General features: G+C 36.6%; 1 protein-coding gene across 3 annotated transcripts in view; it reads right to left on the bottom strand.

Annotated features, from left to right (window-relative positions):
• CTNNA3 (catenin alpha 3) overlaps positions 1-13,275 on the bottom strand; it is a 1,788,954-nt gene that overhangs the window by 1,613,193 nt on the left and 162,486 nt on the right. For all 3 annotated transcript variants that reach the window (XM_055353691.2, XM_055353692.2, XM_019035348.4), the window contains one exon: positions 11,958-12,124. In XM_055353691.2, coding sequence (XP_055209666.2) covers positions 11,958-12,124 — 167 coding nt within the window. The remainder of the gene's footprint in view (positions 1-11,957; positions 12,125-13,275) is intronic.

Here is a 13,275-nt window from a genome sequence, read left to right as displayed (position 1 = left end):
TAGATCAATTGCAGATAAGACCAGAGCTTTCAATGAAATGTTTTAACAATTTTAATTTCATCAAGCTCCTTAAGTATTCCTTTGGAGAAATCTAACAAAAGATGAATGTGGATTTACCAGTATGATCCTGAAGACTGAGCACAATCAAAGCAATATCTACCAAGAGGTGGAAGTGGTCCTGTCAATGCAAAAGCAAGCTAGTCAAGAGCAAAGATCATGGCAATAGTTTTTTAAGATGCTCAAAGAATTTTGCTTGTTGATTTTCTGGAAGGCCATGGAATGATAGTATCTGTTTATTATGAGAGTCTTTTGAGAAAGCTAGCCAAAGCTTTAGCAGAAAAACACTGGGAAAGCTTCACCAGAGTCCTTCTCCACCACAATGCTCCTGCTCATTCTGCTCATTCCTCTCATTAAACAAAGGCAATTTTGCAAGTTTCAATATAAAATCATTAGGTATCCACCTTACAGTCCTGGTTTGGCTCCTTCTGACTCTTTTTGTTTCCAAATCTCAAAAAATATTTAAAGGGCACTCATTTTTCTTCAGTTAATAATGTAAAAAAGACTGCATTGGCACGGTTAAATTCCAGGACATTCAGTTCTTTAGGGATGAACTAAGTGGCTAGTATCATTATTTACAAAAGTGTCTTCAACTTGATGGAGTTTATGATGAGAAACAAAGTTTATATTTTTTATTTTTTTCTTTTAATTCCATTTTTCTATGAACTTTGTGAAGTCCCCTCATCATTACCCTGCTTAAAATTCTTTCATGGTTTCCGCTTAGCTTTCAGACTATAGTTCAAACTTTGTAACTTAGCACACAGACCTTTCAAATTAGGTCTATGCCTACCTCTCCAGCTTCAACTCTTGTTCCTCTCACACAGTTCACCCTTCATCTCAGCCATTCAGGACTATTACAAGTCTTTCAGCATACATCCTCTTCTGCAGGTAAAATGCCCTCTGCCCCACTACCTTCTTTCTCTAGTCAACTCTCCAAACTCAGCCACACAGTATTCATTCAACATACCCTCTCTTAATACAATTCCAACCTCCATAACACTTTGTACCAACCTCTACCATAATAACATATTGTTAATTTACTTTTTATCTAGTCTGTAAATTCCAAGAGAGCAGGATCATGATGGTATTTTTAGAAATTTGAATCCCTAGCACATACTAGAGTGATGGTGACTGCCACAAAGTAAGCACACAAAAATAACCATTTGCTGAGGTAATTCATTAATTAATCAAATCAGAGATAACTGGAAAGATGCTGATTCCTTCTTAAAAAATGAAAATTTTACATGGTTTAAATTTGTATGGTCAAAGGTCATAAAATTTCAATTAAACAGGAGGAATAATCTCAAGAGATCTATTGTACATCATGGTGACTGCAGTTAATACCAATAAATTATATATATGAAAATTGCTAGAGTAAATTTTAAGTATTCTCACTACCAAAAATTGATAAGTATAAAAGGTAATGCATATATATTAAGTAGCTTGAGTTAGCGATTCCAGAATGTATACATGTATTAAAACATCATGTTATATACCATAAATATATATAATTTTTACTTGTCAAAATAGGGGGATACAGAAGGGATGGTTAATGGATATAAAAATAAAGTTAGATGGAAAAAAATCTGGTGTTTGGTAACACAATAGAAAGACCATAGTTAACAATAACTTCTCACATATTTCAAAATAACTAAAAGAGTAGAATCAGAATGTTCCTAACACAAAGAAATGATAAATGCTTGAGGTGATGGATATTCCAATTACCCTGATTTGATCATTACACATTATATGCTTTTATCAAAATATCACATATACCCCATAAATAAGTACAACTATTATGTATCTATATGAGAACACATGGACACAGGAAGGGGAACATCACACTCTGGGGACTGTTGTGGGGTTGGGAGAGTGGGGAGGGATAGCTTTAGGAGATATACCTAATGCTAAATGATGAGTTAATTGGTGCAGCACACCAGCATGGCACATGTATACATATGTAACTAACCTGCACATTGTGCACATGTACCCTAAAACTTAAAGTATAATAATAATAAAATAAAATAATAAATAAAATAAAATAAATAAAATTTAAAAAATATACATGTTTGAAAAAAAAATTTATTCTTCCCTAAAATTTCCAATAGGAAATTCATGACAAATCCAGCAAGTATGCCCTATTTGTCTCTATTTCTAATTTCTCTTCTTATATCTTGATGTGGTTTGGCTGTGTTCCCACCCAAATCTCATCTTGAATTGTAACTCCCACAATTCCCAAGTGTCATGGGAGGAACCCGGTGGGAGGTGATTGGATTATGGGGGCAGGTCTTTCCTGCACTGTTCTCATGATAGTGAATGAGTGTCACGAGATCTGATGGTTTTAAAAATGGGAGTTTCCCTACACAAGCTCTCTCTTTGCCTGCCGCCATCCACATCAGATGCGACTTGCTTCTCCTTGCTTCCACCATGATTGTGTAGTCTCCCCAGCAAGGTGGAACTGTAAGTCCATTAAACCTCCTTCTTTTATAAATTGCCCAGTCTCAGGTATGTCTTTATTAGCAGCATGAAAACAGACTAATACACTAAATTGGTACCAGTAGAGTGGGGTGCTGCTGTAGATACCTGAAAATGTGGAAGCAGTTTGGGAACTGGGTAACAGGCAGGGGTTGGAACAGTTTGGAGGGCTCAGAAGAAGACATGAAAATGTGGGAAGGTTTGGAACTTCCTAGAGACTTGTTGAATGGCTTTGCCCAAAATGCTGATAAGCATATGCACAATAAAGCCCAGGCTGAGGTGGTCTCAGCTGGAAATGAGGAACTTGTTGGGAACTGGAGCAAAGGTGACTCTTGTTATGTTTTAGCAAAGAGATTGGTGGCATTTTGCCCTGCCCTAGAGATTTGTGGAATTTTGAACTTGAGAAAGATGATTTAGAGTATCTGGTTTAAGGAACTTCTAAGCAGCAAAGCATTGAAGAGGTGACTTGGGTACTGTTAAAGGCATTCAGTTTTATAAGGGAAGCAGAGCATAAAGTTTGGAAAATTTGCAACTTGACAATGTGATAGAAAAGAAAATCACATTTTCTGAGGAAAAATTCAAGCCAGCTGCAGAAATTTGCATAAGTAATGAGGAGCCAAATATTAATCCCCAAGACAATGGGGAAAATGTCTCCAGGGCATGTCAGAGGACTTCACAGCAGCCCCTCCCATCACAGGCCAGGAAGCCTAAGAGGAAAAAGCAGTTTCATGGGCCAAGCCCAAGGTCCCCATGCTGTATGCAGCCTAGGGACTTGGAGCCCTTTGTCCCAGCTGCTCCAGCCGTGGCTGAAAGGGGCCAATGTCGAGCTTGGGCTGTGGCTTCAGAACGCAGCTTCTGAAGCCTTGCCACCTTCCATGTGGTATTGAGCCTGCAAGTGTATGGAAGTCAAGAACTGAGGTTTGGGAACCTCTGCCTAGATTTTAGAGAATTTATGGAAACGCTTGGATGTCCAGGTAGAAGTTTGCTGCAGGGGCAGGGCTCTCATGGAGAACCTCTGTTAGGAAGTGTGGAAGGGAAATGTGGTGTTGGAGCCCTCACACAGAGTACCTACTGGGGCACCACCTAGTGGAGCTGTGAGAAGAGGACCACTGTCCTCCAGAACCACCCTAGAATGATAGCTCCACAGACAGCTTGCACTGTGCACCTGGAAAAGCCACAGACACTCAATGGCAACCCATGAACACAGCCAGGAGGAAGGCTGTATCCTGCAAAGCCACAGGGGGAGAGCTGCCCAAGACCATGGGAACCCACCTCTTGCATCAGCATGATCTGGATGTGAGACATGGAGTCAAAGGAGATCATTTTGGAGCTTTAAGATTTGACTGCCCTGATGGATTGTGGACTTGCATGGGGCCTGTAGCCCCTTTGTTTTGACCAATTTGTCCCATTTGTAACAGCTGTATTTACCCAATGCCTGTACCCTCATTGTATCTAGGAAGTAACTAACTTGCTTTTGATTTTACAAGCTCATAGGCAGAAGAGACTTGCCTTGTCTTAGATGAGATGTTGAACTGTGGACTTTTGAGTTAATGCTGAAATGAATTAAGACTTTGGGGGAATGTTGAGAAGGCATGATTAGTTTTGAAATGTGAGGACATGAGATTTGGGAGGGGCCAGGGGGCAGAATGATATAGTTTGGCTGTGTCCCCACCTAAATCTCATCTTGAATTGTAACTCTCACAATTCCCACATGTTATGGGAGGAACCGGTGGGAGGTGATTGAATTACAGGGCCAGGTCTTTCCTGCACTGTTCTCGTGATAGTGGAAGAGTCTCAGGAGATCTGATGGTTTTAAAAACAGGAGTTTCCCTCCACAAGCTCTCTCTTTGCCTGCCGCCATTCACGTAAGATGTGACTTGCTCCTCCTTACCTTCTGCCATGATTGTGAGGCCTCCCCTCACAATCATGGAATCCACATGGAATCCACGTGGAACTGTAAGTCCATTAAACCTCTTTCTTTTGTAAATTGCCCAGTATCAAGTATGTCTTTATCAGCAGAGTGAAAACAGATGAATACACATCTTAAATACCAGTCTTGACTTGCTCTTTTTCTTTACATCTTAATATGCTTTTACATATTTTGCCTAAGATCTTCCACAAAATATACATAGCTTCTAACAGCTCTTAATTATACAGTAATTTTCCCTTTATCAGCTGCTGATATCTTCAGTAATAAAAGGCTTTAGAAAATCTTTTTGTTGGTACACATCTGCCTTTTAAATAGAGGGTGGCCTCATAGAGTCTCAGCTGCCAACATGGTAATGTGATTTTTCTGTCAATATAAATATTTGTCATAGTCAGAATTATTGTTTGTCCACAAATGCTTTATAAAATTATGTAGCAAATGTTAAATATACATTTGACAAAAGTTGTTAAATTCTGGACCCATTTCCTGTAAGACACTGGTCTATTACCTAATCCAAAGGGATCAACATTCCCAAAACAAGTAAAACATGACTATGGTATGATAAATGGAAAAAGTTAGAAAAGTTAGTTCAACTCAATAGTCAAATTTCCCTTCATTTTTAGGAATAAGTACAACATTTCACTCCAAGGGCCAAAAAGTGGGAGCAAGATACCAAGGAGAAGAAAGATGGGACAGGGAAAGAAGGTGAAAGAGAACTTATACCAGTTCTTGCCAAGTAATTTATGTCATATATCATTCAGTCTTCACAAAACCCTTTCAAGGTATTCGGAATAAGTTTTATTCTCCCCATAACTCAGAAGAAGAAACCAAAGCTTGCAGATTTTTAACTTTCCCAAAATCACCCAGCTAATCGACAACACAGCCAGGATTCAAGCAAGGTCTCCATGCTGCCAAAAGCCATGTTTTCTTCCCACAATGTCCTGACCCAGTAAGCAGAAGCCATCCAAACCTATTTTCTTCCAAATAAAATTGACCCTTAGAAATCCAGATGCCAAGGTGGGCACGGTGGCTGACGCCTGTAATCCCAGCACTTTGGGAGGCCAAGGTGGGCAGATCACCCAAGGTCAGGAGTTTGAGACCAGCCTGGCCAACATGGCAAAACACTGTCTTTACTAAAAATACAAAAATTAGCCTGGCATGGTGGTGCACCCCTGTAATCCCAGCTACTCGGGAGGCTGAGGCAGGAGAATCACTTGAACCTGGGAGGTGGAGGTTGCAGTGAGCCGAGACCATGCCATTGCACTCCAGGTGTGCAAAAAGAGCAAATCTCTGTCTCAAAAAAAAAAAAAAAAAAAAAGAAATCCATATGCCAATAAAACAAGATGTGGAATCCTAAGAAGAACAAATAGTACAGAAAAGTTTGAAACACTTGAACAGTATCATAGAGATAAACATTTTAACTTAAATTCCTATAAAAAATTCATAAACAATGGTGACAATAGAGCCAAAATACCTTTCCAAGTTTCTACAATTGATGAAATATTGAAATATCAGTACTTTTTTCCTCTGTCCCCTATTACCTTTCATTTGGACCTGTTTTCCCCAAAAGAACACACACATTTCCTTAAAGAACTAGACACGTTTAAAAGTGCCATGTCAGGAATCCTTGATTATTTAATTTGGCAGTACTTGTCCATTTTTGGTTGCTCAGTGACCCATGTTTACATTAGTTGGTGGTCTCAGACTATGTCCTTGTAAATGTTCTATTGTAATTGCTTCTCCTGGGGCAGTCTCAGTGGAAAGAGTATAATTTAATAGAAATAAGAAAGCTTTACAAAATCAGGAAATACATAGATACATGCTATTAAAAGAGAGTAACATCTCATTTATCTGACATCTAAAAGGAAATATACTTCAACGGGATTGAAAAAAATCTGTTATGTAAGAAAAGTCATAAGAAGGAAAATAAGAGTAAGGCCACTTAAAAAAAATTGTGAGCTCAGAGGAATTCTTTAATGCTATGAAATAAAGAACAAAAACAGAAAATGTAGCAGGAACCTCTATAAGTGTCAGGAGGGAAAAAAACAAAGTCCAGAGGCCTGAATGAAATAGTAAAGATGAGGAGAAGAAAGGCAGGCCTTGGTCCATTACATGCAAAATAAGGGCAAGAAATAAAAAGGCAGTCCTCTGTTTTGGGGGAAAAAATGTGTGTTCCCAGGAGAAATTCATATCTTTAAAGTGGATACCCTCCTCCCACCAAAAATCTATAATAGATTATTATATAGTAGGATTGGGGAGTGTGATGGCTGACTACAGAATGCTTCTTAGGAAGGGCACTACCTATACTGAAGAAAGTACCTTAAGGAGTAATTTAAGGTGGGTAGTGATATCCTAAGGACAGAAATAAGCAGGGGCCAAGTCGAGTGCTAGAGAGATAACTATTCTTTACTGCATTCCAATGAACATAATTTAGAAGTTTGAGGGAAAGTAGCTAGAGAAAAAATGTGGAAGGGCAATGAGATGGAGTTGCTATCAATAAGATTTTGAAGATTTCGAACATACAGATTGAAGCCCTTTAGAGTATATTGTTGCAATATAGATATCCCTCCCTTCCATCTTCCTGTAAGTTTCTGTAAGGTTTACTATATTCATGTATTCTGGTCTGCTCTGGTAGGTTGGAGAATGTGTGTATCTGTGTGTCTATTCGTGCAAGGGGAAAAGGCCAACTCCAGATTCTGGGTGAACATAATGTAGAATAGAGACAGAAAGACAATCTATAAATGAAAATAATTCAGTGGAAGCAAAAGCTTGGAGACAGAGTTGACCCTGAAAATATGAGCTCCCAAGGAATTTGCAGAAATTTGGGGGAGAGCATTGTACTTGATAGGACACAGAATGAGGGTTTAAACAAATTATATTGAGATCTTAAGAGCAAGGAGAACCCAGCAACAAGTGGTTTTGCATCATAATTAAGTGGATTATAAGTAATTTTTAAAATGAAGGTCAGAACAAAAGAGAAGAAAAAACGGAAGCAGGCAAGCAATGGTCACTTAGAGCTCTTATTGGGTCATTAAAAAGTAAGTCATGCCAAACTAACTTCATTTCCTTTATAACTGGGATTACTAGACTGATAAATCCACAATGCCACAAACAGTATATCTTGATTTCAAGAAGGTCTTTCGAGAAGTGCTTGAAAATGAAATAAAGAAGCATGGTTTATACAGCAGCCCAATGAAGCAAGCTTGAAGCTCATTTCAACAACTTTACTCAAAGGATGTTCATATTTGATTGGTATTATCTAAAAGAAAGATATAATACTGTTTTCCATGTCATTAAACATTTTTTCATGAATAAATTTGAAAATGATATCAGGTTAGGAAAGGAAGACAAAATCGAGAGTCAAAGGATGATGGACTGTAACAAAAAGCTAGAATTAATAAGATAAAGTTCAATGAATATAAATGTAACTTCTACCTTTACATAATTTAAAAAAAAAAGACTAGTATCAGAGGAGGAAGACCTGGATTAGGAGTAGTTTGAGCTCAGAGAGTTGGAGGTTGTAATTGTTTTCAAAATCAATACGAACCAACAACATGACAAGGCTATTGTGATAGGTAAGATCATGTTAGACATTAAATCAGGGATGTAATTGTCCATTTATATCATGGAATGTTCACATCAGAGAGTTTGTTTTGATTTCAAGACACTGATTTCAACATTTCATGGAAGTTACCTACAATCTAGAATGCATAGAAAAGGATTTACAGAGATGATTTGGGGGACTTCTATTTCTTGTAATAGCAAATTAGAAATTCAGTCTGATCCTCTGCTGAAGGAAACAAATAAGGTTTGATGATAAAACAATTCATCTTAAAAACATCAAAGAGCTAATAAGGCAGTGAGAAATTTCCTGAAATGGGTTTCAGAAGAGGTGATGTTCAGTATCCAATCAAAAATAGCCATTCACATTATAAGACAAGACACCATGAGTAAAAGCAAGGAAAATGATAGCAGAAGCAGGCACCCAAGGAGTCCAAACACCGGAGTTCTCAAACCGTGAGGATCAGACAGTTCTGCTCACCATGTCGAGTAGATCAAAATAAAGACTGAAAATTTCAGCAGGAAACTAAAAGTCATACAAAGAAATGTAAGCCAATTTGAAAAATATATAGAAATTCTATGGTATTTAGAGTGGTCTGAAATTACCATATAAAGAACATCCAAAAGTCAAAAATTTTTAGCCTAGAAAAGGGGAGACATAGGTAAGTCCTAAGAGTAATCATCAGTTATTTGAAAAGAGCCTTTTCTATTGCCTTGATTCTGTGTTGCTCCAGAAAGCAAAACTAGACGCACTGTTTGAAATAGCAGGGAGGCAGTTTTAAGCTCAGTTCGAGAAATTTGTCTCCAACAATTAGAAGTGTCCAAAATCAGCTTCACTGTCTCAGAAAATTGAGATTGTTATCATTGTTAGTGATCATCTATTGTTAGGCAGTTGCATATGTTGCATGTTATCAGAGAGTCTTTCTATGTCAGGTAAAATATTAAACTGTAAGGGCACTGAAGTTTCTCCACTATGATTCTTTTGATTTCAAGTAGACGCTAATATTGTCATAAACATTATTAGAAAAATTCCAAACTGATATTTCCCAAAGTATGGTTTCAGAAATTTCCAGGATTAATATACTATGGAAGAGTTCTGGGGTCAAAAACATTTGGGAAATTCTGAGTTAAGCAGAGTTAAACAGGCTTCTTCGTGGCAATATTTCTCAACAATTTTAACGCGCTAATGTGCATCAAAACATTCATGGGAATTTCTACGTGCAGCATTGATCATTACAAAAAGAAACAACTTTTTTCCTCTTCCATATTTTCAAAGCATGCGCTACAGAATACTTTTGGGGAAATGTTGGGCTAAATAATTCTAATCCTGATGATCTCAGAAACAATTTAGTGATTTTCATTCTACATGAAGTCTTGAAATAATTGAGTTGATAATATGATTCATATATAAACTTTTCATGAGGATGAAACCATGAAAAACTATCACGATTTACCACAAAAGATGTTCCCTTCTCTTTGATAAGATGCCACTTCCTTTTTCATAACATATAATTGTTTTACTACACATACTTATATGTGACATATAATCCAGTTGAAATTCAGGCTCTAACAAGGCACCAAGTGTGAGAGAGGATGGTTAGAATTTAAAACACCTTCTGGTGTATCTAACTTACTTTAATAACTGGTTGTAGGTCCATGAATTTGCCTAAACTTTTAAAAGCTGTTTGTAGTTAAAGCTGTTCTAACCATTAGAGTAGTTAAGTTCCAAAAGTTTTAATTCTTTCCTGTTGCCTTCAGCAAGTTACTTAAATTCAATGTGCCTCAGCTTTCTCATTGTTAAATAGAAATCATGATCAGAGGGCTGTTATAAGAATTGAATTAAAAGAAATAATCCAGCACAGTGTTTGGCACATTATAAAAACCCAGCAAATATTAACTATAATTTTTACTGCAAGAGGTACTTTGCTTTTGTTTGATCTACAATGCCATCCTGCTTCATTTGCATGGTATGATGTATGTGGATTACCTACCTCTGTGCCTAACTCCTAGTGGACACTCAATTAAAATGGTAGTGAAGGTGGTTTTATTCTTTATATACAGTTACCTCCTAATTGGTTATGAAGGTGGCAATTTTCACCTTACAAAAGCCCTGCATTCTGCCCTATCTCAACAAATTTAGAGTCTAAAATAGGAATTATTGGGTCATTGGAACTAGGAATTACCTGCCACTTAATCTTTTGTACCCATTTCTTGTTTACAGCATTTGTTAGTGTCTGTATTCAAATATGAGACAAATGAATCTCAGAAATGTTCAGTAATTTGTCTGTGGTTATTAAACAAACCAAGAACCAAGTAACAGAAACCTTTGCTCAATTATGACACCTACAAATCCACTAGTAAACAGCTGCTGGTGATGAGAACAATTCCCTTTCCTAAAAAGCTACTTAAACTAAAAAAAAAAGATTGAATTGCTCTTTTTACTGTAATAAAACTATCAGTTCAGTAATTTGTCTATGGTTACTCAACAAACCAAGAAGCAAGTAACAGAAACCTTTGCTCAATTATATCACCTACAAATCTTCTAGTCAACAGCTGTTGGTGATGACAGCAATTCCCTTTCCTAAAAAGCTACTTAAACTAAAAAAAAAAAAAAAAAGGTATTGAATTGCTGTTTTTACAGTAATAAAACTATCAAAAGAAAAAAATGAAAGTACACAGAGAGGGTCACTCTAGCGTTAAAATAAGCAATAGTGAATACAAGAAAGATGTGGCCAGGAGCACTGGCTCACACCTGTAATCCCAGCACTTTGGGAGGCCAAGGTGGGAGGACCACCAGGTCAGGAGTTCAAGACCAGCCTGGCCAACATAGTGAAACCCCCGTCTCTGCTAAAAATAAATAATACAAAAAATTAGCCAGGCATGGTGGTGTATGCCTGTAATCCCGCTATTCGGGAGGCTAAGGCCGGAGAATTGCATGAACCCAGAAGGCAGAGATTGCAGTGAGCCGAGATCACCACTGCACTCCAACCCAGGCGACAGTGCGAGACTCCATCTCAAAAAAAAAAAGAAAAAAAGAAAGAAAGAAAAGAAAAAGAAAGATGCAAAGAAAGGTTTAGCTTAGCAGTTAGAGAAAATGATTTTGACAAGAAGGTTAATCAAATAAGACCATTGTTTACTTAATAGAGTAGTTATATTAAAATCACAGACACTTTATGAAAATGCAGATGTATTTATAGACAGAGTATAAGGGTCCTATTTCAAGCAGAAAATACAACAGATATAAAAAGAGTTCTTTGCAACCTTTTCATCTGAACACTACTAATGATTTGGTCAAACTGAAAACAGGCTTTAATAAAATTCTCTTTCTACTAAAAATGTGCTAAGTGGGTTTGTCTGACAAAATAAAGCATTCAGGATATCTCGCTAACTTTATATCCTCCTAGCTAATATACATTATTTACTCATATTAAATACATGTCTACATTTTCCTAATGGATTACTACAGACATCACAGACTACCTGTAAACATGCACTCTTTATCCTGAATCAAGAGGACATGGCAAAGTAGAATTCATTTACAAACCAGGATAAATTTCCAGATGTCTTAAACTTTAAGGTTTCTATTTCTCAAGTTATTTATACTCATACGTTTATCATATATTATCTATATAATTATGTTATTTATTTATTTATAGAGAGCATAGTTATTTAAATGATCAAAAGTCTAGAACTTTTCCTAGCCATTTCCTTATAAGCAAGCCATCTCCTGTTTAATTTCCCATTGGCTTTAGAACTACTCTGGCTTCCTTATTTTGAGGTATACATTAGTCTTCACAACCCAGTCTAGTCTGCTTCTGAAGGGGTGATGTTAAGAAACGAGAGAGAAGCCAAGATGCACTAGGATCGACGCCAGGTTCAGAGAATGAAATTAGAAGTGAAGACAATGCCAAGGTAAACTAAGCCATCTTTTACTTACAGCTGACACATGTTGCAAGAGGCACATGACATCAATCATGTCCGCAAGGATAAGGATTCTCGTCACTGCAGCCAGCAAGGCACGGGCAGCTTGAACCACAGCCTCCCTTTTTGGGAGAAAACAGGGGTCATCTGTAAATCTCTCAGCTGATACTTTCAGAGCTTCACCTGAAAAATACAACCCCAAATAAGTTATACTTTAAGTTTCAACTATGCCTATTTCAGGATTTATCAGCTAACCTAATTCCAAGTAAATTCCAAGACTAAGCATAATATAAAAATATTGTCAGTTGACAATTTTCTCTCTCAATAAACAATGCAGTTTCAAATTAACATTTGTTTTTCACAAATATTTTGGAATTAAGAAGCATAATATCATTTTCCTGCAAGAAAATTGTGCTCAACTGACTAGGAACATCTAGTAAAATTGCTGTCAACTTCTGCATTTGCTGAATTTCGTTTCTTGTAAAAGGTTTTATTACTAAAGCTTCAATCATAAACAATCCTGCTTATAAAAACAAGGTAAATCTTTATTGAGTTACTTTCCAAATCAATGGATGTTAGAAAAAAGGTAGTCTTTAAGATAATAAGACTGCAGCTCTCTGATAAAAGTTTAACATAGGCAAATTTTTTCTAAACTATCAATATAATGAATAAACTATATCCTAAATTTAGTCACAGAAATAGTACTTCATAGTACATAATTTAGAGAATATTGTGTCCACTATTTTTAATGCCTTTTCATTTAAAATATATTTTATTATAAAAGAAATATGTATTCTTTCATTGTTTTAAGTTCCCAGTTCAAAAGGGTATAAAATAAAAATATTTAATAAAAATCTCTCTTTACTCCCATCCAACAACATAACTGATAATTACCACATCCACTATTTTTTAAGTTTTTAAATCTAAACTTCTTTTTATTATAAAAGTACTATGTGTCCATTACTTTTATTTTTTTTTTTTTTTTTTTTTTTTTTTTTTTTTTTTTTTTTTTTTTATTATACTTTAAGTTTTAGGGTACATGTGCACATTGTGCAGGTTAGTTACATATGTATACATGTGCCATGCTGGTGGTATATCTCCCAATGCTATCCCTCCCCCCTCCCCCCACCCCACAACAGTCCCCAGAGTGTGATATTCCCCTTCCTGTGTCCATGTGATCTCATTGTTCAGTTCCCACCTATGAGTGAGAATATGCGGTGTTTGGTTTTTTGTTCTTGCGATAGTTTACTGAGAATGATGGTTTCCAATTTCATCCATGTCCCTACAAAGGACATGAACTCATCATTTTTTATGGCTGCATAGTATTCCATGGT

The sequence above is a fragment of the Gorilla gorilla genome, chromosome 8 (genome assembly GCF_029281585.2).
Source record: "Gorilla gorilla gorilla isolate KB3781 chromosome 8, NHGRI_mGorGor1-v2.1_pri, whole genome shotgun sequence".
Taxonomy (NCBI): domain Eukaryota; kingdom Metazoa; phylum Chordata; class Mammalia; order Primates; family Hominidae; genus Gorilla; species Gorilla gorilla.
This window is presented reverse-complemented; position numbering and strand designations above follow the sequence as displayed.